This window comes from Oncorhynchus kisutch, linkage group LG30, assembly GCF_002021735.2.
Source record: "Oncorhynchus kisutch isolate 150728-3 linkage group LG30, Okis_V2, whole genome shotgun sequence".
In the NCBI taxonomy this organism is placed as follows: Eukaryota; Metazoa; Chordata; class Actinopteri; order Salmoniformes; family Salmonidae; genus Oncorhynchus; species Oncorhynchus kisutch.
In genome coordinates, this window is record NC_034203.2 from 11,524,550 (window position 1) to 11,550,983 (window position 26,434).

At 41.5% G+C, this 26,434-nt stretch overlaps 2 protein-coding genes across 2 annotated transcripts; one reads left to right on the forward strand and one right to left on the reverse strand.

Annotated features, from left to right (window-relative positions):
• The first annotated feature begins 347 nt into the window (after positions 1–347).
• Positions 348–19,980, forward strand: LOC109875097 (ras-related protein Rab-3A-like). Its single transcript, XM_020467286.2, has 5 exons — positions 348–673; positions 12,421–12,645; positions 17,770–17,888; positions 19,252–19,376; positions 19,634–19,980. The coding sequence occupies exons 2-5, from the start codon at positions 12,421–12,423 to the stop codon at positions 19,822–19,824; spliced, it is 660 nt and encodes a 219-aa protein (XP_020322875.1). The 5' UTR covers positions 348–673; the 3' UTR covers positions 19,825–19,980.
• Positions 19,981–23,721: 3,741 nt separating this feature from the next.
• On the reverse strand, positions 23,722–25,932 carry LOC109874926 (transcription factor jun-D). The gene has a single exon (XM_020466992.2). It carries the CDS (start codon positions 25,576–25,578, stop codon positions 24,673–24,675), a length of 906 nt encoding a protein of 301 aa, XP_020322581.1. The 5' UTR covers positions 25,579–25,932; the 3' UTR covers positions 23,722–24,672.
• Positions 25,933–26,434: the final 502 nt, after the last annotated feature.

Consider the following 26,434-nt stretch of genomic DNA (forward strand, 5'->3'; position numbering starts at 1 on the left):
AATACAAATGTTGACCGGTAGTGTATGCGTCAAACTGTATGTAGGCTTGACCGAAATGGTAGCAGAAGGTGAATGTTGAACTTTTGTTGCACACATATCTAGATGATGCTGCATAAAAACACAATAGGTGTGATCAAGGCATTATACCTCAGTGGCCAAGTCCCCAACAACCTGGATGCTCTGGATTTCAGAGGAAATGGAAAGAGAGCCTGTGACGAGACTTCTGCTTTTGGACATTAACAAGGGTCATCACTAGTTACCACAGCCACAACGTCATAAACCCCGCCTATTTTTAAAATGTATCTCCTTAAAATTGTATTTTAAACCTAACCCTAACCTTAACCACACCGCTAAGATGACCCTAACCTTAAATTAAGACCTTAAAGCAACCCACAATGTTTTTACATTTCTACTACGTAGTTGGACCTGACTTTGTGGCTGTAATAACTACTGTGAACCGGTAGAAAGACGCTCCATCTTAACTCTTCCACCACATTTACTGGATTGGTTGAATAGTGCCTCAGGTTGCTCAGCAAGCGTAACAGTATTGATTGGTCCACCAGTCTGCCAGTCATTGTCTAGCTCTACTATCACGCAAGTGACGCCCTAGTTTCTGCAGGTGCAACACTGGGTACTACTGCAACGGAGCTACAGATAAAACAGACAATTCACGGTAAGCCGCAACCTGTATCGTCTGGCGAGGCATTTAAACAAATAACAGTTGCACCAAAAAGTGTTTGAATATTTTGGCAGATGTAAATCAAATAATGGAGAGGGCAAATGTGGTCGCAAAATAAGGAAGAGTAACCTTCATTTGACATATAGACAAGGATGCTTCGCTAGCATCAATAATAGACTAGTATGCTAGCTAAACCTAATTGCAGGGAGACATGTATTTTCTGGTGAAATAATGTTTATGCTGTCAATGCGGCTCTTTAAAACGAAGAATAGCGACATTTTGTCATTAAAGCAACAGTCCTTTTGATTGACCGTGAGCAGCTATTATTGGGTAGAAGTGTTATTTTTTTTTCTTCTGATTGAGTTGTGCGCGAGACCCTGTACCATTTATCCAGCTTGTGGACCTAGCTAGGAAACAGTGGTGACCCAAAGGGATGGTCTTAGCCTAATTGATCTCCCTGTGACCAAGACGGCTAACCCATGCAAATGCAATTAGCTACCAACATACGTTGACTATAGCAAATGTCAAGTTAAACCGCCTGATGTAACTGCATGTCCATTCAATGTTAGACATGCGCTAAAATCTATTCTCAAGACACCCAGCCATAGCTTGTTAGCCAGTTTAGCCAATGATTGCCTAAGCCGCAACGTTTCCGCCTTGTTGATCTTGGTCGGGTGCGTTGGCAAAGACAGGTGTGCCATAGACGATTTTAGTGTCTGAAATGTCCAAGCAATGTAAAGCAGTAACTATATACGTTCATCTATAACAACATGTTTTTTAAATTGAATATTGAATTGCTAAACTGTGAATAATAAAAAGATTATCGCAGCATCGTTTATTTCTGGTTAAACGTTATAAGCGCACTATAATATGCAGGGGCAGACTATAGCACCCCAGGGCACGACATGGGACGCTCACTTTACTGTTTTCCCCTATGTTGTTGAAGATGGGGGGGGGTGAATTGAATAATGTGCAATACACATTCCTTTAGGAATACCCTACATTTGGGAAGAGATGCTAAGGAAATTTCCACCTCCCCAAGATGGGGTTATGGACGTTTTTTTTTTTTTTGGGGGGGGGGGTAAATCTGTTTTGATCCTGTGCTTTAGTGGAAAGATGTATTTTGAAAGTAGGTTAGCTGATTAAACTCAACTCCACGATTTACAATGGGGTTGAGTGGCGACTAGTGTGGGCGGGCTGCAGCGCTGACGTCACACAATAGTTTTTAATCAAAAACGACTGATTACAGCACCCAAAGAATAGCACGCAATTACAGGGAATTTGGAAAGTATTCAGACCCCTTGATTCCCCCCCCCCCCCCCCAGATTTATTCTAAAATTGATTCAATTGTTTCTCTCAATCCACACACACTGCCCCATAATGACAAACTGGCTTTCAGACATGTTGCAAAAATAACAATTAAATATGAAAGCTGGTGGTTCCTTTTAACATGAGTCTTTCAATATTCCCAGGTAAGAAGTTTTAGGTTGTAGTTATTATAGGAATTAGGAATTATTTTCTCTCTATACCATTTGTATTTCATTAAGCTTTGACTATTGGATGTTCTTATAGGCACTTTAGTATTGCCAGTGTAACAGTATAGCTTCCATCCCTCTCCTCGCCCCTACCTGGGCTCGAACCAGGAACACATCGACAACAGCCACCCTCGAAGCAGCGTTACCCATGCAGAGCAAGGTGAACAACCATTCCAAGTCTCAGAGCGAGCGACGTTTGAAAAGCTATTAGCGCGCACCCCGCTAACTAGCTAGCCACTTCACATTGGTTACACCAGCCTAATCTAGGGAGTTGATAGGCTTGAAGTCATAAACAGCGCAATGCTTGAAGCATTGCGAAGAGCTGCTGTCAAATGAATGCTTACGAGCCTTCTGGTGCCTACCACCGCCCAGTCAGACTGCTCTATCAAATCATAGACTTATTTATAACATAATAACACACAGACGTAGGTCATTAATATGGTCGAATCCGGGAACTATCATCTCGAAAACAAGACGTTTTTTCTTTCATTGAAATACTGAACCGTTCCGTATTTTATCTAACGGGTGGCATCCATAAGTCAAAATATTCCTGTTACATTGCACAACCTTAATTCTGGCAAATTAGGCGGCCCAAACTGTTGCATATACCCTGACTCTGCGTGCAATGAATGCAAGAGAAGTGACACAATTTCACCTGGTTAATATTGCCTGCTAACCTGGATTTATTTTAGCTAAATATGCAGGTTTAAAAATATATACTTCTGTGTATTGATTTTAAGAAAGGCATTGATGTTTATGGTTAGGTACACATTGGATCAATGACAGTTCTTTTTCGCGAATACGCACTGCATCGATTATATGCAACGCAGGACACGCTAGATAAACTAGTAATATGATCAACCATGTGTAGTTAACTAGTGATTATGATTGATTGTTTTTTTACAAGATAAGTTTAATGCTAGCTAGCAACTTACTGCATTCGTGTAACAGGCAGGCTCCTTGTGGAGTGCAATGTAATCAGGTGGTTAGAGCGTTGGACTAGGTAACTGTAAGGTTGCAAGATTGAATCCCCGAGCAGTCAATGTAAAAAATCTGTCGTTCTGTCCCTGAAGAAGGCAGTTAACCCACCCACATTCCTAGGCCGTCATTGAAAATAAGAATGTGTCCTTAACTGACTTGCCTAGTTAAATAAAGATTCAATTAAGGTGTAATAAAATAAAAAATCATCCAAAAATACAGATTTCCGATTGATTGAAATCGGCCCTAATTAATCGGTCGACCTCTAGTTCATAAATTTTTTATGTAGTTATTACACATTGATTACACTATCACTTGTATTTGATATGTCACAATGATTCATCGATATGTATGCAATGATGCTGGTAAGTTGCACCTACAGTGCTGGTCATTAAAAAAAGCTAGCTAGCTCATGGATGCAAACAATGTTCTTCCCCAAAAACATAGCAAAACGACATAATTTTTTTCAGTAGCTATAGTTAGCTAGCTAACTATATAGCTTGGTATCATCATCTAAAATAACCCTAATTTATAAGAAATGTCTTATTTGATTAACGGTGGGCGGACCCATCTATGTGAAGCTAACCACAATAAGGATTAGCCACAATAGTGGACTTTGCGGTTAGCCTTCAAAATAAAAGTATAGCATAATTCTACTATTTGTATTCGCTGTCAATGACATACTTTTATTTTGAAGGCAAACCGCAAATTCCGCTATTGTGCCTAATCCTTCATAACACAACCCGGTCCGGTCGAGCCTCACTAGCCAGATGAAGCTAGCTGGCTGCTTATAATGTTAGCTTTGGGCAACACGGTTAAGGATGTCTAAGTCTAAATATTGCTGTTACATTGCACAACCTTCAATGTTGTCATAATTACATTCTAATTCTGGAAAATTAATTACGGTCTTTGTTAGGAAGAAACACAGTTCACAACGAGCCAGGCGGCCCAAACTGTTGCATATACCCTGACTCTACTTGTACTGAACGCAAGAGAAGTGACACAATTTCTGCCTGCTAACATGCATTTATTTTAACTAAATATGCAGGTTTAAAAAATGTTGTTTATGGTTAGGTACATTTGTGCAACGAATGTGCTTTTTTTCACGAATGCGCTTTTGTCTTGTCTAATCATCACCCTTTTGGCAAAGTTGAAGTAGGCTGTGATTCGATTATAAATTAATAGGCACCGCATTGATTATATGCAACACGGGACAAGCTAGTTAACCTTGTAATATCATCAACCATGTGTAGTTAACTAGTGATTATGTGAAGATAAGGTGCTATACAAAGTGCTATACAGAAACCCAGCTCAAAACCCCAAACAGGAAGCAATGCAGATGTAAAAGCACGGTGGCTAGGAAAAACTCCCTAGAATGGCAGGAACCTAGGAAGAAACCTAGAGAGGAACCAGGCTCTTAGGGATGGCCAGTCCTCTTCTGCCTGTGCCGGGTGGAGATTATAACAGTACATGGCGAAGATGTTCAACCATTCATAGATGACCAGCAGGGTCAAATATTAATAATAATAATCACAGTGGTTGTAGATGGTGCAACAGGTCAGCACCTCAGGAATAAATGTCAGTTGGCTTTTCATAGCCGATCAGTTAGTTAGAGAGAGAGAATAATATACACTTAAATTCACACAGGACACCGGATAAGACAGGAGAAATACTCCAGATATAACAAACTGACCCTAGCCCCCCGACACATAAACTATTGCAGAATAATTACTAGAGGCTGAGACTGGAGGGGTCAGGACTAGAGGTCGACCGATTAATCGGAATGGCTGATTAATTGGGGCCGATTGGACGCCGATTTTGCCTTTTTATTTTTTTATTTACACCTTTATTTAACTAGGCAAGTCAGTTAAGAACACATTCTTATTAACAATGACGGCCAAGGAACGGTGGGTCAACTGCCTTGTTCAGGTGCAGAACGACAGATTTTTGCCTTGTCAGCTCGGGGTTTCAATCTTGCAACCTTACGGTTAACTAGTCCAACGCTCTAACCACCTGCCTCACGAGGAGCCTGCCTGTTACGCGAATGCAGTAAGAAGCCATGGTAAGTTGCTAGCTAGCGTTAAACTTATCTTATAAAAAAACAGTCGATCAATCATAATCACTAGTTAACTACTCATGGTTGATGATATTACTAGTTATCTAGTGTGTCCTGCGTTGCATATAATCGATGAGGTGCGCATTCGCGAAAAAAGACTGTCGTTACTCCAAAGTGTACCTAACCATAAACATCAATGCCTTTCTTAAAATCAATACACAGAAGTATATATTTTGAAAACTGCATATTTATCTAAAATAAAAGTTAGCAGGCAATATTAACCAGGTGAAATTGTCACTTCTCTTGCGTTCATTGCACGCAGAGTCAGGGTATATGCAACAGTTTGGGCCGCCTGGCTCATTGCGAACTAATTTGCCAGAATCTTACGTAATTATGACATAACATTGAAGGTTGTGCAATGTAACAGCAATATTTAGACTTAGAGATGCCATCCGTTAGATAAAATACCGAACGGTTCCGTATTTCACTGAAAGAATAAACGTTTTGTTTTCGAAATGATAGTTTCCCAATTCGACCATATTAATGACCTGAGGCTCGTATTTCTGTGTGTTATTATGTTATAATTAAGTCTATGATTTGATAGAGCAGTCTGACTGAGCGATGGTAGGCACCAGCAGGCTCGTAAGCATTCATTCAAACAGCACTTTTATGCGTTTTGCCAGCAGCTCTTCCAATGCTTCAAGCATTGAGCTGTTTGACTTCAAGCCTATCAACTCCCAAGATTAGCCCGGTGGAACCGATGTGAAATGGCTAGCTAGTTAGCGGGTTGCGCGCTAATAGCGCTTCAAACGTCACTCGCTCTGAGACTTGGAGTAGTTGTTCCCCTTGCTCTGCAAGGGCCGCGGCTTTTGTAGAGCGATGGGTAATGCTGCTTCGAGGGTGGCTGTTGTCAATGTGTTCCTGGTTCGAGTCCAGGTAGGGGCGAGGAGAGGGATGGAAGCTATACTGTTACACTGGCAATACTAAAGTGCCTATAAGAACATCCAATAGTCAAAGCTTAATGAAATACAAATGGTATAGAGAGAAATAGTCCTATAATTCCCATAATAACTACAACCTAAAACTTCTTACCTGGGAATATTGAAGACTCATGTTAAAAGGAACCACCAGCTTTCATATGTTCTCATGTTCTGAGCAAGGAACTTAAACGTTAGCTTTCTTACATGGCACATATTGCACTTTTACTTTCTTCTCCAACACTTTGTTTTTGCATTATTTAAACCAAATTGAACATGTTTCATTATTTATTTGAGGCTAAATTGATTTTATTTATGTATTATATTAAGTTAAAATAAGTGTTAATTCAGTATTGTTGTTATTGTCATTATTACAAATAAATTTTTTGAAAATTGTCCGATTAATCGGTATCTGCTTTTTTTGGCCCTCCAATAATCGGCATCGGTATCAGCGTTGAAAAATCATAATCGGTCAACCTCTAGTCAGGAGACACTGTGGCTCCGTCCGGGGGCGCCAACCCGGACAGGAAGATCACGTCAGAGACTCAACCCACTCAAGTGACGCACCCCTCCCAGGGATGGCATGGAAGAGCACCAGTAAGCCAGTGACTCAGACCCCATAATAGGGTTAGAGGCAGAGAATCCCAGTGGAGAGAGGGGAACCGGCCAGGCAGAGACAGCAAGGGTGGTTCGTCACTCCAGTACCTTTCCGTTCACCTTCACACCCATGGGCCAGACTACTAGGACCAACTGAAGAGATGAGTCTTCAATAAAGACTTAAAGGTTGAGACCGAGTCTGCGCCTCACATGGATAGGCAGACCATTCCATAAAAATGTAGCTCTATAGGAGAAAGCCCCTGCCTCCAGCTGTTTGCTTAGATGTTCTCGGGACAGTAAGGAGGCCTGCGTCTTGTGACCATAGTGTACGTGTAAGTATGTATGGCAGGACCAAATCGGGAAGATAGATAGGAGCAAGCCCATGTTATGCTTTGTAGGTTAGCAGTAAAACCCAGCCCTAGTCTTACCAGGAAGCCAGTGTAGAGGCTAGCATTGGAGTAATGTGATCAGAAGATAGCCCTATTTGGTAAAAGACCAAGTCCATCATATGGCCAGAACAGCTCATATAAGCAAAGAGAAACGACAGTCCATCATTACTTTAAGACATGAAGGTCAGTCAATATGGAAAATGTATATCTTTATCTTTATATCTTTAGAGTTTAAGTCAGGAGATAGTAACTTGTTAAACAACTTTTCCCGTGGCGCCCCAACTTCCTAATGAGTTGTCGTTACATGAATTTAATCGAGTAACATTTAAACATAGTTAGTTGATAAAATAAGTAAGTCATCAGATTAACTCTTAGTGCTGAAACCCCACCAAATACAAAATCGTAATATTAAACATTCATGAAAATTCAAGTGTCCTACATCATTTAAAAGCTTAACATCTTGTTACTCCAGCCGCTTTGTCAGATTTCAAAAAGGCTTTGCGAAAGTATACCATGCGATTATCTGAGGACAGCGCCCCGCGTACAAAAGCATAACAAACATTTTCCAAACAAGCAGAGGCGTCACACAAGTCAGAAATAGCGATTAAAATAAATCACTTACCTTTGAAGATCTACCTCTGTTTGCAATCCCAAGGGTCCCAGCTACACATCAAATGATCGTTTTGTTCTATAAAGTCCTTCTATATGTCCCAAAAAAGTCAGTTTAGTTGGCGCTTGATTCAGTAATCCACCTCTTTCCCTCGTTCAAAATGCATACAAAGGACTCCCAAAAGTTACCAATGAACTTCGTCCAAACAAGTCAAACAACGTTTGTAATCAATCCTCCGGTATCCTAATATGTAAATAAATGATCAAATTTAAGACGGCGAATAGTATGTTCATTACCGGAGATAAATAACGAAGTGCGTGCCCTCATCCACGCGTGCCACAATACTGCAGTCAAAATGGGAGCCACCTAGAAAAACTACAAATTCTAGCTCATTTTTCAAAAACCAAGCCTGAAACTCTTTCTAAAGAGTTAGTGGAAGCCCTAGGCTCCATCAATTCCATTTATTTTCCCAATAATAAGGATTAGAATGGGCAGACACCTCAAATTTTTTTTTTTTATCTTGGATGGATTCTCCTCAGGGCTTCGCCTGCCATATCAGTTCTGTTATACTCAGACATTATTTTAGCAGTTTTAGAAACTTCAGAGTGTTTTCTATCCAATGCTGCCGACTATATGCATATCCTAGCTTCTGGGCCTGAGTAACAGGCAGTTTACTTTGGGCACGTCAGTCATCTGAATTTCCAAGTACTGCCCCTGGCCCTCAAGAAGTAAATGATAGTCACGTCACGACAATGCGTAGGCACAAATCTGTGCGGAAACCATGCGTGGGATCACAAACTGAGTACCACCACCACAGTTTTTCCACAGCTAGAGTTCCTGCACCTCTTACGCCTCGATCACACCGACAGCGTCATTGAGCAAAATAGTACGAGGCATCATCTGGATATATAGCGATGCTGCAAGGAAAGCTCAGCGTTCCATTGGAAATGAATGCACTTCTGGTGTACCAAAAGGAAATAACGCTAACGGTGTGATCGAGGCGTTTTATAGAGTATTAGCGCAAAAGTATTGCAGAGTTCTTGCACCTAAAGGTAAACAGTACCGGCACTTAAAATGAGTAGCGGCACCTATTTCAGTCCAAGTCAAGCCCTGATAGCATTCCCAAAAAATATATTGCTTTAGGTTATTTTAAGACCTCGTTCTCTTCAGTTGATTTAAATACATTTTGACGTTTTTTCTCTGTGTAACTTCCCAAGTCAATAATTTAGTAAAAGGCTTTACGGCTCATTGAACATAGATCATACTGATTGATGTTGACTAATGTACTGCAGTTTTGACATAAGTTATCTGTCCCTTTCTCAGCAGTAAACTTCTCATTCTATTGGCCACTGCTGTTGAAATATTTCAAAACTAGTTTGATGCCAGAAACATGTTGACTTTTATTAAAACTATACTTTTTATTAAACTATTTTTCATAAAGTGCAATACTGGTGACATGAGTGATAATAATTTGGTAGGTCAGTCTACTTAACTGCACTATATAAATTAGTCATCCCACAGTGTTTGTCATTATACCCTGATGAAGACAGCTTATCTGTTGAAACGTTGGACATAAATATTTTTGCATCTGAGCTCCTAGAGTGTGTGGCTCTCCTTTGATTTATTTTTTAAGTGTTCCACTCCGCTAGCCAGCCTAAAGAGGTGTGCGTTTCTTTCGCCTCTAGATCAGCCTACTTAACTGCACATTTCCTCCATGGACTTCTGTCATTTTGAATGAAGACATTAATACTTTTGTGTCATCCATCCTCTTCTACAGTGTGCAAATTAAAGGGCCCAGGGAGCTCAGTTGGTTCATGTTCTTTCAATCGCATTCATCGCTCTACTTCCACTGTCTTTCGCTAGCAAACTTACATCATTCTATTGACTGGGTCCAGCCAGCTAGTGAACTTGCAACATTGTTTCAAATGGGCCCTTCAGCTTCCCGGGACAGCTGTATTTGCCTCCTGTATTTCAGACCCTTTTCAGGTCTCCCAGCTTTCCTTTTGACAAAGAAGGTCAATTTGTCAGCAAGACGCATCAATTAACTCGGGCTACAAGAGTGTAGGCCTAATGACAATCGCCGAATGTCATTACAGTTTTTGGTGTTTTGTAACCGATGTCTCTTTCCATTCCTCAAATGGCAGGTGTAGTGGCGATTCCCTATGAAAAGCCACTGGCAGAGGAGAGAGCCGTCAATCACGCTTCCACAAGAAACCGCTTTCCAAGCGTTACTCTTTTGAAGTTTTAATGTCACATGCACAAGTACAGTGAAATGCCTGTCTTGCCAGATCTAAACCCAACAATGCAGTAATCAATGTAGTACTAAAAATAACATAAGGTAAAACAACACAAGAAATAAAATAAGAACACGGGAATTAAGTAAGCTATATACAGGGTCAGCTCCAATACCATATTTACAACGTGCAGGGATACTGGAGTGAGAGCGGTAGATATGTATAGATAGGAGTAAGGTGACTAGGCATCAGGATATGATATACAGAGTAGCAGCAGTGTGTGTGGAGTCAGTATAAATGTGTGTGCATTAGGCTTGGGCGGTATGTCGTTTACTGAGTTATTTGGAAATAGCCATGGGATGATTTTCACTACCTTCAATACCATTTGAAACTCTTTCTTTTGAAGTATTTCAATAAATTGTCATATTTGTAGCTACTTTTTAAAGTAATAAATACCGGCAGTCAACTTGTGCAATACGTTAGGAAATAAAGCAGATCGCTTTTCTTTTTCTCCTGTCACATTATTTCACATTAGGAAGCTTACCGTAGTTCCCCAGAACAGTTGAGACAGTCATGTGTTTGTTTGTAAATGGCACAACGGGAGAAAGCAGGAGCAGGTCCAGCTGTGTATAGACGGGGGTCGTGTTTTGTAACGCAAGTAAAGTGTTTTTTATTTTCTTCAATAGAGTAATCAGGGACGTGCAACTATAGTATTACTTCACAGAAAATACATTAGTGCAACACATTCATGAGAAAATAGCTTAATTTTCATCAGATGACACACAAGTGGGCTAAATGAGCTTACAATGAAAAAGCCTGGTCTTTTTGGGGAAAAAAACTATGCATGGCCATCAGATTTCTAATGTTTATTATAAAAATAATGTAGCCAGCTACATTTCCTAAGGTTTTGCTTAAATATAATCTTGCATTTTTACCGGAGAAAAGTAGCTACACATCAGTCAGAGCGCTGTCTGCGGATAGAAAGCCCGTAAGGGGAATTCTCAGTGGAGAAGTGTAGCTGAAGCACCAAATGTGTCTTGATGTCGAGCAGAAATGACAATAAGAAGCATTTCAGATCTGCATTTACAAAACGCAGAAAGATACAACGCATAAGAAATGTCTTATTTTCCTGTAAGAAAAATGCAGAATTCTGCATTAACCCAACCCCTAAATTTGACTTGCTAGTTAATCGAAGTAAGTGGCTGAATTAAGGTGAGTTGGTGGCAGCTGTACAAATATCTAGATTTCCTAGTTTTTTTTTTTCTCCTCTCACTTCTCTGCTGTTTTCTCTCTTCTTAGAGCAGAGCAGGCCTGTTGCCCTAGCGATTTAAGATTTACACACAGACACCACGTGTACACATGCTACTTCAGAGCCGGTACTGTTCATCCTTCAGACGATCATGCGTCAATTTTGTTCATTTGCACAGTTTCTCTCATTCACTTATCCAAGCTCACCAAAAATGACATTCGGTAGCTCCTAACTATATATGTATGACTTTATGAGCTGGATTACCTGTCTTTGCAATTAGTTTATTTTTGTTTGCGCTCGTTAGCATATTTAGCTAGCAGCCTCCATGGAAATCCCTTATTGTGCTTTTTTTGTTAACATTCTGGTAATAGACGCCCAATGGGCTTTTTTTTTGCATTTTTGGCGCCCCCTTGTGTACTAAACCAGTAATACCGTATATTCCGGTATGATGATATGAAAATCTGGATACCGCCCAACCCGTGTGTGTTGTGTGTGTGTGTGTGTGTGTGTGTTGGTGTGTCAGTGTGCATAAACAGTGCAAAAATAAAATACAAGGGGCAACTCTGATAGTCCGTGTAGCCATTTTGTTAGCTATTTAGCAATCTTATGGCTTGGGGATAGAAGCTGTTCAGGAGCCTGTTGGTGTCAGACTTGATGCACGTTCGGAAGCCGATAGAACAGTCTATGGCTTAGGTGGCTGGAGTTTTTAACCATTTTACGGGCCTTAAGGTGAAGTTACCTTTTTATATTAGGCATATAAAATATAAATAGCTCCAATACACATATTCCCATACAAAAGGTGCAGAGAGATGCAGTCTATAAGCTTCATGGCTCCTACAGCGGGCTCAAAATGCACTGTTTGAAAACAAATTATTTTGTAGTGGAACAACGTGCGCAGGTCTACTAAGTGATTTGTTTGACAATCGGAAGAGAACCTCTAGGCAGGTTGTGTTCATGCCACATTAATAGGTAATGCATATTTACCATTAAAATGCATGTCTTTACTATTAGTCCCATTTAAAAAATAATAATAATCACAAACTGAAAGTCCTGGGAAAGAAATTTAGACCCCGAATGTCCCGGTGTGATTTGCGCTCTGCTTTTCTCCCTTCAAAGATGGCCTCAGCAACAGCCACCTATGGACAGAAGGAGTCCTCCGACCAGAACTTCGACTACATGTTCAAGATCCTGATCATTGGCAACAGCAGTGTGGGTAAAACCTCCTTCCTGTTTCGCTATGCTGATGACTCCTTCACGCCGGCTTTCGTCAGCACGGTGGGCATCGACTTCAAGGTGAAGACCATCTACAGGAACGACAAAAGGATAAAGCTGCAGATCTGGGTGAGACACTGACCTTAACTGATTCTGTCATCCCTCTGTTAACCACAAATGAGGTCATGTTTGTTATTAGGGGTGTTCTGGCTTTAAAGGTCCAATGCAACTGATTTTATCTCAATATCAAATACTTTCTGGGTAACAATGAAGTACTTTACTGTGATTGTTTTCAATTAAAATGGTTTAAAAAAAAGAAACAAACACAGCTTCTTAGCAAAGAGCAATTTCTCAAGCAAGAATTTAGCTTGAAGTGTCTAAGAGTGAGGAGAGAAACTGAAAACGACCTGTTATTGGCAGAGCGGTTTGGAACCGTGATGTCACAAGGCAGGCCAAAACTCCATCCCACCAACACAGGCTGACATTTCAGGCAGTCTTTTGAAACAGCTCTTACACTAAAAGAGCATTATCATACTTTTCACAATTTCACATTATTTCTAACTTCATAGTGTGAATATATATATATATATATATATATATATATATATATATATATATATATATATATATATATATATATATATATATATATATATATATATATATATATATATATATATATATATTAGTTAAAAGTTTGGACACACTTACTCATGCAAGGGTTTTTCTTTATTTGTATATAATAATAGTAAAGACATCAAAACTATGAAATAACACATGTATTAATCAAAAAAGTGTTAAACAAATTTAAATATATTTTAGATTCCTCAAAGTAGCCAATCAATCAAATGTATTTATAAAGCCCTTCTCACATCAGTTGATGTCACAAAGTGCTGAACAGAAACCCAGCCTAGAACCCCAAACAGAAAGCAATGCAGGTGTAGAAGCACGGCGGCTAGGAAAAACTCCAGAGTAAAACCGGAACCAAGGAAGAAACCTAGAGAGGAACCAGGCTATGAGGGGTGGCCAGTCCTCTTCTGGCTGTGCCGGGTGGAGATTATAACAGAACATGGCCAAGATGTTCAAATGTTCATAGACCACCAGCAGGGTAAAATAATAATAATCACAGTGGTTGTAGATGGTGCAACAGGTCAGCACCTCAGGAGTAAATGTTAGTTGGCTTTTTCATAGCCGATCATTCAGAGTATCTCTACCGCTCCTGCTGTCTCTAGAGAGTTGAAAACAGCAGGTCTGGGACAGGTAGCACATCTGGTAAACAGGTCAGGGTTCCATAGCCGCAGGCAGAACAGTTGAAACTGGAGCAGCAGCACGACCAAGTGGACTGGGGACAGCAAGGAGTCATCAGGCCAGGTAGTCCTGAGGCATGGTCCTAGGGCTCAGGTCCTCTGAGAAAGATGGCGCGAGAGAATTAGAGAGCATACTTAAATTCACACAGGACACCGGATAAGACAGGAGAAATACTCCAGATAACAGACTGACCCTAGCCCCCTGACACAAACTATTGCAGCATAAATACTGGAGGCTGAGACAGAAGGGGTTGGGAGACACTGTGGTCCCGTCCGACGATACTCCCGAATAGGGACAAACAGCCACCCTTTGCCTTGATGACAACTTTGCACACTCTTGGCATTCTCTCAATCAGCTTCACCTGGAATGCTTTTCCAACAGTCTTGAAGGAGTTCCCACATATGCTGAACACTTGTTGGCTGCTTTTCCTTGACTCTGTGGTCCAACTCATCCAAAACCATCTCAATTGGGTTGAGGTCAGGTGATTGTGGAGGCCAGGTCATCTGATGCAGTACTCCATCACTCTCCTTCTTGGTCAAATAGCCCTTACATAGCCTGGAGGTGTGTTGGGTCATTGTCCTGTTGAAAAACAAATGATAGTCCCACTAAGAGCAAACCAGATGGGATGGCATATCACTGCAGAATGTGTGGTATCACTGTAGAATGTGTGGTAGCCATGCAGGTTAAGTGTGCCTTGAATTCTAGATAAAGCACAGACTGTCACCAGCAAAGCACCCCTACACCACCACACCACCTCCATGCTTCATGGTGGGAACCACACATGCAGATATCATCTGTTCACCTACTCTGCGTCTCACAAAGACACTGCGGTTGGGACCAAACATCTCCAATTTGAGCTCATCAGACCAAAGGACAGATTTCCACCTGTCTAATGTCCATTGCTTGTGTTTCTTGGCCAAAGCTAGTCTTTTCTTCTTATTTGTGTCCTTTAGTAGTGGTTTCTTTGCAGCAATTCGACCACGAAGGCCTGATTCACACAGTCTCCTCTGAGCAGTTAATGTTGATGTGTCTGTTACTTGAACTCTGAAGCATTTATTTGGGATGCAATTTCTGAGGCTTGTAACTCGAATTAACTTATCCTCTGCAGCAGAGGTAACTCTGGGTCTTCCTTTCCTGTGGCTGTCCTCATGAGAGCCAGCTTCATCATAGTGCTTGATGGTTTTTGCGACTGCACTTGAAGAAACTTTCAAAGTTCTTGAAATGTTCCATATTGACTGACCTTCGTGTCTTAAAATAATGATGGATGATCGCTTCTCTTTGCTTATTTGAGCTGTTCTTGCCATAATATGGGCTTGGTCTTTTACTAAATAGGGCTATTTTCGGTATACCACCACTACCATGTCACAACACAACTGATTGGCTCAAACGCATTAAGAAGGAAAGATATTCTACTATTTCACTTTTAACAAGGCACACCTGTTAATTGAAATGCATTACAGGTGACTACCTCATGAAGCTGGTTGAGGGAATGCCAAGAGTGTGCAAAGCTGTCATCAAGGCAAAAGGGTGACTACTTTGAAGAATCTCAAATCTAAAATATATTTTGATTTTGTTTGACTTTTTTTGGTTACTATATGATTCCATACATGTTTTTTCATGGTTTTGATGTCTTCACTATTATTCTACAGTGTAGAAAATAGTAAAAATAAAGAACCCTTGAATGAGTAGGTGTGTCCAAACGTTTGACTGGTGCTGTATATAACACAGAACAGTCTGGGTTTTGACTGCACTGGGGATTGCTCCCCCAAATGACAAATGTATCTCATCTTATGGATACATAGTCGCCTGGTTTAGGTGAAAAACTGACATTGACAGATTTAACCACAGTGGTAAGTAATCGCCAACCCTGGCCTTGGAGAGCAAATGTACAGGCTTTTGTTTCAACCAAGCACTAACACACCCGATCCAAAGAATAACTGCTCGACAAGAGCGTGATTAATTGACTCGGGTGTGTTAGTGTTGGACTGGAACAAAGGCTTGCATAACCTGTATGTAGCACACCAGGACCAGGGTTGGTGACTACTGTTTTACCTTATTTTCATATGCTCAAATGTCTTGGCATGCAGGCCAGTTCTCCAAGTTTGATACCAATAGGCTATACAGTAATGGGGGAAAGATGGGAAATATCGCATGACAATAGGCTAGACTCATACTATAATAGTAATATATGCCATTTAGCAGATGCTTTTCCGTACGAAAGTTTGGCTTTTTAGGGGGCGAGTTTGTTTAGGATTTTGGCAGACCCCTATGCTTTCATGCACACATCTCCATTAGAGGCCTATGACAGCGGTGCCTGGAGAGGGAAGGGGGCGGAGAGGAGCAGTATCCGCAGTATCGGTACACTGGCAGGAGGTTTGTGTCTCTAGTGCCAGTCTATCTCTCTCTCTTTCTCTCTGTCTGTGGCTCCTGTGAGGAATACATTTAGTTCTGAAGAAGATTGGTTGTGACACCACATGCGTCATGGTGGGTCGTCTGCATCCACCCCTTTCAGCAGAGTAGACCTCGCTGTCGAACAACACATACATTACCAGTCAAAAGTTTGGGGACACCTACTCATTCCAGGGTTTTTATTTATTTTTACATTGTAGAATAATAGTGAAGACATAAGGAATCATGTAGTAACCAAAAAAGTGTTAAACAAATCTAAATATATTTTATATGTGAGATTCTTCAAAGTAGCCACCCTTTGCCTTGATGACAGCTTTGCACACTCTTGGCATTCTCTCAACCAGCTACATGAGGTAGTCACCTGGAATGCATTTCAGGTGTGCCATATTTAAAAGTTAATTTGTGGAATTTCTTTCCTCACTGCGTTTGACTAAATCAGTTGTACTGTGACATGGTAGGGTTGATATACAGAAGATAGCCCTATTTGGTCAAAGAACAGCTCACATAAGCAATACACACACTGCTCAGATCTAAGGTGGTGGTAGCTATTCTCATCACAAGACTTTAATAAGGAGGGTACATCCACACCCAATATATAATCTTGATTTATATGATGCTTGACGTGTGGAATAAATCAAGATTATATGCTGTCACTCTCTTCATATGATCTTGTGAGGACGACCACGTCCCTGTGTCATAAGATAGCTGAAGACGGAAAAAATGAACAGAGATGCTGATAAATGTGTGTGGTTTCCTAAATCGCCTCGATTCATTTGCCAAAGCGGCTGCCATTGCTGTCTCTCAAGTGTAGAATCATTTATGGGCTAATGACTCCCATCTATCTCACTGCTTGTTTAAATGTGAAATATGCATAAATTGCTCCGCCATTTCCGGGTTGCTAAAATTCAAATAGTTCGCCTAATTTCAGTTTGTGACAAAACAAGCAATGGATAATGTAGAGAATCATTGTACCATCTAAACCGTTGTGAAATATGTTTTTAATTAAACCAAAAACATTGTTTTCAGCTGTTTGAAGCTGGTGTTCAAAACCGAATGTAAAAGACAAACTAAACTTAAGAATGGGAAGCATAGAAATAGAGCACATAGAACCGATCTACCACTTCTTAAACAAGCTCCTTTCACTTCAAGGAGAGTGGCAGATTTATATCTCGCATTTCAATGTGAATGTGGTCGGCTCGCCCCAAAAGTGACATATTTCAGGTATAAAACAGTGTTTTACCCTGATATACTGCACTGCGGCATGTGCTGGCTATAAATTGATACTATAACTAAACTTCTGACATCACATAGAATATTCTGATGTTAGTATTTTGTCTTTTTTTTAAATCCACAACTACATTGTTATATGCAGCTACAATGTTTAAACGTGGATGTGGGGTTCAACTTAATGCGTTCTTCTTATATGCTGTAGTACATTGGGATTTGGAGTGCTTTTTCTGCTGCAGGACTATTTTTGTGCGTGATTATGTGTGTGTAAGATAATGATTCATTGTGTGATATGTGTGTTTCTCCCAGGATACTGCCGGACAGGAGCGCTACAGGACCATCACCACGGCCTACTACAGAGGAGCCATGGGCTTCATCCTCATGTATGACATCACCAACGAGGACTCCTTCAACGCCGTGCAGGACTGGTACGGGACCTGTGTGTGTGAAACAACTGTATGCATGTTTGTCTGTCTGTATCGGTATTTACACGATATACAAAAGTATGTGGACAGCCACACCCGTTGCCGACAGGTTAATAAAATCGAGCACACCACCATGCAATCTCCATAGACAAACATTGGCAGTAGAATGGCCTTACTGAAGAGCTCAGTGACTTTCAATGTGGCACCGTTCAACAACTATAAGTGCTGTTATTGTGAAGAGGAAAGATCTAGTAGCAACCACGGCTCAGCCACACAAGCTCACAGAACAGGACCGCCGAGTGCTGAAGCGGGTAGCGAGTAAAAATCGTCTGTCCTCGGTTGCAACACTCACTGCCGAGTTCCAAACTGGCTCTGGAAGCAACATCAGCACAATAACTGTTCGTCAAGAGCTTCATGAAATGGCTTTCCATGGCCGAGCAGCTGCACACAAGCCTAAGATGGTATTGCGAATGGTGTCGCAATACCAAGCGTCAGCTGGAGTGGTGTGAAGCTACCTCCATTGGACTCAGTGGAGCAGTGGAAAAGTGTTCTCTGGCGTGTTGAATCATGTTTCACCACCTGGCCGTCCGTCGGACGAATCTTGGTTTTACTGATGCCAGGAGAACGCTACCTGCCCCAATGCATAGCGTCAAGTTTGGTGGAGGAGGAATAATGGTCTGGGTCTGTTTTTCATGGTTCGGGCATTGCCCCTTAGTTCCAGTGAAGGGAAATCTTAATGCTGCAGCATACAATGACATCCTAGATGATTCTGTGCATCCAACTTTGTGGAAACAGTTTGGGGAAGGCCTTTTCCTGTTTCAGCATGACAATGCCCCCGTGCACAAAGCGAGGTCCATTCAGAAATGGTTTGTCGATCGGTGTGGAAGAACTTTACTGGCCTGCACAGAGCCTTGACCTCAACCCCATCGAACACCTTTGGGATGATTTGGAACACCGACTGCGAGCCAGGCCTAATCATCCAACATTCGTGCCCGACCTCACTAATGCTCTTGTGGCTGAATGGAAGCGAGTCCCCCGCAGCAATGTTCCAACATCTAGTGGAAACCCTTTCCAGAAGAGGGGACTGTTTTAGCAGCAAGGGGGGGGGGGACTAACTCCGTATTAATGCCCATGATTTTGGAATGAGATGTTTGATGAGCAGGTGTCCACACTTTCTTTTTTTTGGTCATGTAGTGTATGTACTGCAAAATGTGAATAATTTGACGACTGGGTGAAACAATGGCAGTACCAGTCAATCGTCACTTGCTTTGCCCGTTAGGATGAGGGTCAATGCATGGAACTCAATTTTCTTTAGCTGTGATTGGATCCGTAATATAACTACAACAGTTGAATGCGTGTGTGTCAGGTCCACCCAGATCAAGACGTACTCCTGGGACAACGCCCAGGTCCTGCTGGTGGGAAACAAGTGTGACATGGAAGACGAGAGGGTGGTGGCAGCAGACAGGGGCCGGCAGCTCTCTGACCAACTGGGTGAGTTAATTACCCAGTAATATAGTAATAAATCCTGTGTCCTTTCCCTAGAAAATGAGTCATTGTTTTATGTGCCTACTCTGCTGTTACTGTGTACAGCTGAGTAATTACGTTCTGCTTGCCGGAGTAGTTATTGAGCAACTTCACGCCAAAAGTACAAGTTCATGTAAAGTGTTGCTCATTACAACAAATACACATTGCGTTACATTCAAAGGACTCTTAATTAATCAGACATCTGTCTTTCCTCTCCTCTGCAGGCTTTGAGTACTTTGAGTGCAGTGCCAAGGACAACATCAACGTCAAGCAGACGTTTGAGCGGCTGGTGGACATCATCTGTGAGAAGATGTCGGAGAGCTTAGACAACGCCGACCCTGCCGTCACAGGGGCCAAACAGGGGCCCCAGCTCACCGAGCAGCCCGAACGCCCCCACCAGGACTGTGCTTGCTAAACACCCACTACACACGTACCACACACACCTGACCCCTCACACACCCCTTCCTACAGCCTCCTCAGCTGGTGGAAGAGGTCTGTGATGGGTTTGTGTTTTAGATGGAAGAGCCTGGCTGAAAACTCCGTTATTCCATATTTCAGTCCCCCGTCCATCCATAGGTGTTTAGAGTCCAAAGTTCATATTCGGACTCCCCTTACTGCGGCCTCGAACCTGAAGGGATTTCATGTATTTTTTCGAAGGGCCACATTGCTGCTTATCTGTTTACTGTTGATAGCTTTGTTGTTTTTTTCGATGTCCTCGATTGGCTGGTTAACAATCAAATCCATTTAAGTGGCGTGAGTGAGGTACAGTGCCTTGCGAAAGTATTCGGCCCCCTTGAACTTTGCGACCTTTTGCCACATTTCAGGCTTCAAACATAAAGATATAAAACTGTATTTTTTTGTGAAGAATCAACAACAAGTGGGACACAATCATGAAGTGGAACGACATTTATTGGATATTTCAAACTTTTTTAACAAATCAAAAACAGAAAAATTGGGCGTGCAAAATTATTCAGCCCCCTTAAGATAATACTTTGTAGCGCCACCTTTTGCTGCGATTACAGCTGTAAGTCGCTTGGGGTATGTCTCTATCAGTTTTGCACATCGAGAGACTGACATTTTTTCCCATTCCTCCTTGCAAAACAGCTCGAGCTCAGTGAGGTTGGATGGAGAGCATTTGTGAACAGCAGTTTTCAGTTCTTTCCACAGATTCTCTATTGGATTCAGGTCTGGACTTTGACTTGGCCATTCTAACACCTGGATATGTTTATTTTTGAACCATTCCATTGTAGATTTTGCTTTATGTTTTGGATCATTGTCTTGTTGGAAGACAAATCTCCGTCCCAGTCTCAGGTCTTTTGCAGACTCCATCAGGGTTTCTTCCAGAATGGTCCTGTATTTGGCTCCATCCATCTTCCTATCAATTTTAACCATCTTCCCTGTCCCTGCTGAAGAAAAGCAGGCCCAAACCATGATGCTGCCACCACCATGTTTGACAGTGGGGATGGTGTGTTCAGGGTGATGTGCTGTGTTGCTTTTACGCCAAACATAACGTTTTGCATTGTTGCCAAAAAGTTCAATTTTGGTTTCATCTGACCAGAGCACCTTCTTCTACATGTTTGGTGTGTCTCCTAGGTGGCTTGTGGCAAACTTTAAACTACACTTTTTATGGATATCTTTAAGAAATGGCTTTCTTCTTTCCACTCTTCCATAAAGGCCAGATTTGTGCAATATCCGACTGATTGTTGTCCTATGGACAGAGTCTCCCACCTCAGCTGTAGATCTCTGCAGTTCATCCAGAGTGATCATGGGCCTCTTGGCTGCATCTCTGATCAGTCTTCTCCTTGTATGAGCTGAAAGTTCAGAGCGACGGCCAGGTCTTGGTAGATTTGCAGTGGTCTGATACTCCTTCCATTTCAATATTATCGCTTGCACAGTGCTCCTTGGGATGTTTAAAGCTTGGGAAATCTTTTTGTATCCAAATCCGGCTTTAAACTTCTTCACAACAGTATCTCGGACCTGCCTGGTGTGTTCCTTGTTCTTCATGATGCTCTCTGCGCTTTTAACGGACCTCTGAGACTATCACAGTGCAGGTGCATTTATACGGAGACTTGATTACACACAGGTGGATTGTATTTATCATCATTAGTCATTTAGGTCAACATTGGATCATTCAGAGATCCTCACTGAACTTCTGGAGAGAGTTTGCTGCACTGAAAGTAAAGGGGCTAAATAATTTCAGTTTTTGATTTGTTAAAAAAGTTTGAAATACCCATATCGTTCCACTTCATGATTGTGTCCCACTTGTTGTTGATTCTTCACAAAAAATACAGTTTTATATCTTTATGTTTGAAGCCTGAAATGTGGCAAAAGGTCACAAAGTTCAAGGGGGCCGAATACTTTCGCAAGGCACTGTATGTTCTAAGTCCACATTTTGGATAACAAATATTTTTATGAGATTTGTTTTTTCAAACATATCTGACCAAAATCCCATGCATATCAGTTATCAGTCATGGTCATTTCCTAATATTCTATCATTGCTGGATTTAAGAAAAAGAGAACTTGATGATGTGGTACTGGTCCCTGTCCCAGTTTTTTTATTGTTATTTTTTTAACTCATCTTTTTGTTTTTTTTAGCAAACCTAGAAAAGTGTCTTTAAGTAGAAGAGTATATATAAATGTTCCACTTCGTAATATAATAAATATGCATTTTAGAATTCAAAAATATATAAACAAATAGTGTAAAATTACAATAATTTAAGGTGTAAAAATAGCTGTGCTTTGTGAGAGGTGCATGTTGTGTTTTTTAAATGTATATATATTTTTACCATGGAACGTCTAAGAGCTGTTGGCCACATCCTGCTGAATCAAACTGGCTTGTTTGTTTCGTTGTTAGGGTCGTGTGAACAACAGTTGAAAATGTAGCTTCTTATTCCTTGTCAGTGTGCATCACTGCTATTCTACAGCACAATCGCCTCTAATTCATGTGTATAACGCGAGCACACACACACACACAGTCAGGACAACACTGGGCTACTGCACCCATATACTACAACACTGACCAATGTTAACATTACGTTCCAATCTCTTTCCCATTGTCCGTTTGACTTTTTAATAAATTTTTTGGATAGATTGTTTTGTTTAGTTTTTTGCATGTTCAACGTCATGTTTGTGTGATTTTGGTCTGTTTCAGTGTAGAGATAATTGCTTGTTGGTATATACATGAGGATAACGTAGTCAATGAAATACACTCAGGCACATGAAGGTATTTGGTCAGTTATGTTACGACCATCTATATTTACACAGTATTATGTCTTATTTTTTTAGATGAGGTTCTTCATAGATTGTTTGCGGGCTGCGCTCTATCATGGTTGGAAAAAAGACTTATCAGTATTGTGTGGGGTGGTTGGTTTAAACCAGGCTGTCCTTTTTGAGATTGAATTGGGTTGTCATACTCCTGCCCGAAAACACCTTACATTCCACTGTATGTTCTCCTGATTCTGTACAAGCTGTTTCAAGGAACTGCTTTTCCTTCCATTTTCCATGTTTCTAAACCAACTGAACCTTTTAGGGTGGGTGTAGTACCAGTGTGAATACTGTATTACTCTCAGAGAAATACTGTGTCATTGGCCAGCCTGGTTCTCCAATATTAACTGCCAACAAACCTGCTAAAGGTCATGTCTGTTACAAATACTGTTTGTGTTTAGTCTTAAGGCAGCTTTGCTTTAATGTTTTTTCCAAAGATGTCCCAATTAGACTACCAAGCCAAAAATGACACCCACTGGGACAAGACTTGTTTGACATGTTTTTGGAGCTGCACTGAGTAAAAGGCCTGTAGTACTGTAGTACAAGAGAAGCATTTGGTATGTATGCCTACTCCCTGTGGCAGTTTCCAATAAGGGAGAAGTGTGTAAAGTATAATCAGTACTTTTTTATTTAACTTAGCAAGTCAGTTAAGAAAAAAATATTTACAATGACGGCCTACCGGGGAAAAGTGGGTTAACTGCCTTTTTCAGGGGCAGAACGACAGATTTTTACCTTGTCAGCTCGGGGATTCGATTACTGGCCCAGCTCGGGATTTGGTTACACGCCCAACGCTCTAGCCACTCGGCAACCTGCCGCCCCTAATCACTTCCTATTAAACAACTTTAGTTTTCTTTGTTGATTTTGTGTTTTGCTGTAAACTTGCCTCTGACTTAGGTATGTGTCCAATTCAGCTTTCTTAGCTCTCCTCCCTTCCTTCCCCCTGTAAATAACCATTTTTTTTGTTGGGTTTTAGTCTTGAATTGTGCTGTAATACTGTAACTACAGGTTTGCTAAAACCAAGGAATTAATAAACAAAATATAAAAGCAGTATTTGTATAAACTTAACATTTATTTGAATCTGAGGCAACTCCACATTTTAGCTTTCGATGTCCCTTAGTCCAAAATGATAATTGTATCACCCTCATCGAGCCACTAAGTGGCATAAGTGTAGAGCTCCCAGTACATCAAATGCATTTAGGGATGAAGTTCAGTTCAAGCATTATTTTTTCCCCTTTCCATTCTGGTGACCTGTATTGTACTAATGTAATACAACAGGATAATAGGAGGGGGGGGGGGACATATGCACCTATACTAATGTCTCTGGGAGAGGCCCTAATAATAGCTGGCACAGTGTGTGATAGGGCAGTCAGCCCACAATAAGACTTGACAGATTAAATAATTCAGTGAATTTAATAAACATCTTTGAGAGATAAAATCCCATTAAAAATGGCTACATGGGGCCAACAACAATGAAGGCTACATTCATGGTGACAACACAGAACTGCACAACAGAATGAACAGAATTACTGTACACGAGCTTACAAGACATGCACAATTCATATTTGCAAAATAAGACGTTTTGGTAAATAAAATATAAATTTGTCATTGGTAAGTGCTTGTAAACAAGTAAGGCATATATTACACAGTGGATGACAGGCACTCAATGACATCCTGGTGTTTAGTTGCACTCATTGAGATTGTCCAGTTTACATGCAGATAATGCTATCCTTGTAGGTAGGCTATGTATTGAATTTGTCCATTGGAGAGCTGATATGCATGTTGCCCGACAGAGGGCAGCAAAAATGGTCTGTTTGCTACAAAACGGGCTTATAGCCAACATTTAAGAGACCCATAGTGTTCCAGTTCTAATGGATTTTCAGATGTGAATTTGTATTCTATTATATGAGAAAAGGCAAATAGCCTGTGTTTCAGTTAGTCAATATCCTCAGAGGATAACTAACCCCATAATGTTGGTTGCCTCAAAGGCCTAAACAATCCTCTAGTAAACTTGTACTTGCTTTGGCATGAGCTGACATCCATTACTGACATGGTTCATAACCTTTTGTTTCAACTGGGCCACCTGCTCTCTGAGCACACTGGCTGTGGAGGCCAGTTCAGTGTTCTGAGTCTTCAAGTTTTTGACCTTGTCTTCAAGACGCGATATTCTCTCCAGCTTTCTTTTGCGGCACTTGGACGCCGCTATTCTGTTGCGCAGCTTTTTCCTCTCTGCTTTGATGCGCTCCTGGTTGTCCATGTCAATGGGAGACAACGGCGGGCTGTCTACAAAGCACTGCATGTCGGGGACCGTCTGCGGCTCGTCCTTGAACGCCTGGAGTCGTGACAGCGCTGCCGCAGCCGCCTGTTGATGGGCGCTCATCAGATTAGAAGGTGGCGGTGGGAATGGAATGGTATCCGTGGAATAATTCACTGTGGTGCCCAGTGGGCTATTTCCATAGCCGTTCAAAGTCGTGTACACTGGCAGATCTGACGGCAAGCCGACCGGGGCTGCGTTGGAGCCGATTAGGTCCAGTCTGTCCGGTGGTGCGCACGTCCCCTCGCTCAGTTGGTTCTGCTTGTGAAGATCCTCCAGCGCCTTCACGAAGCCTTCCGCGAATTCTTGTTCGTCGCTGGCTGACTTCGGGTAGAGGAACTGAGAGGTTGGGTTCGTCGTAACCATTCCATTCGATTGGATAATCAACCGTTCTAGGTCCGGGGTGGCCAATTTCAAGAGTCCCAAGTCCGAAGAGTTCAGAATTCCGTCTGCGTCCCGGAGATTCGGTTTCAGATTGGAGCTTTGTTCGTCCAGGTTTAGACTCATGTCTTTTTTCATCATGCTGTTGTAGGAATGGAGGCTTGCGATCCCTCGAGTATTCAGCACACTACCAGGGTAGAGGGTTATTTCCATTATAACCCTTCACATGAGGGTCTGTTGAGCTTCACGCATAAACTAAGACGATTCAACAGTTAAACTCAGGCAATAAAACACAGTTCAGGTTAATTTCCTGTATTTTTCCTCTCTTCAAACTCTGATCGAGTTAATCGACTGTCCCCCTTTAGCCTACCTTTTATGCCTGAGGCTAAAACAATAGTAGTGGCTTAGCTTTTCCTGCTCTTCTCGCCCGCTTCCAGCGCTTTTTCCCAATGGAACGACTGCTATGCACACACCCAACCCTCTGCTTGCTTGCTTGCTTCCTAACCCTAAAAATTCCATTATGTCACTTCAGCGCGCTAAGATTGGCCCAAAATGACGTATGCTTCCGGTCTGATTTAAATAATGGGCTGAACCAGTCATTATTACCATGGAGACTTTAGGTAAACTGCAAACAGTGCAGTGCATTGTGGTTTGATGTCATAAAATAGAATACTCGGGGTCGCAAAAAGAGACTGGGCGGGGCATTATTGGAAACTAGGAAGGCGCAAATAAGGTATATTCAGCTCACTCAATTTGAATTTAGACAATGGGGTCGTTTTGAGTGGTAAAGCGAAAGCAACAGACTGAAGTCGACGAGTGAAGTTGGGGGAGGTGCATCTGTGACAGCCGAAAATCGGACACGTGGTTATCCAAAATCTAGGTTTAGTGCGACACGGCAGTGTTGCCATTGTTTATAATGCCGAAATAAACAACCCCAATATCACACACTCACAAGCTGAAAAAATATGTGTGCATTGTAAACCAATTGTTGAGAGTTCCTCAAATATCACGTTCATTTGAATTACAGTAAAGTTGGTTCCTGGTTCAGTCACGTCTTTGGTCACGTTCG

Bases quoted from the DNA above. Each gene is read 5' to 3' on its own strand.
- LOC109875097 (XM_020467286.2), top strand. From the start codon at position 12,421: ATGGCCTCAGCAACAGCCACCTATGGACAGAAGGAGTCCTCCGACCAG. The intron at 12,646-17,769 runs GTGAGACACTGA...TGTTTCTCCCAG, and splicing joins GGATAAAGCTGCAGATCTGG to GATACTGCCGGACAGGAGCG. The intron at 17,889-19,251 runs GTACGGGACCTG...CGTGTGTGTCAG, and splicing joins TTCAACGCCGTGCAGGACTG to GTCCACCCAGATCAAGACGT.
- LOC109874926 (XM_020466992.2), bottom strand. From the start codon at position 25,578: ATGGAAATAACCCTCTACCCTGGTAGTGTGCTGAATACTCGAGGGATC.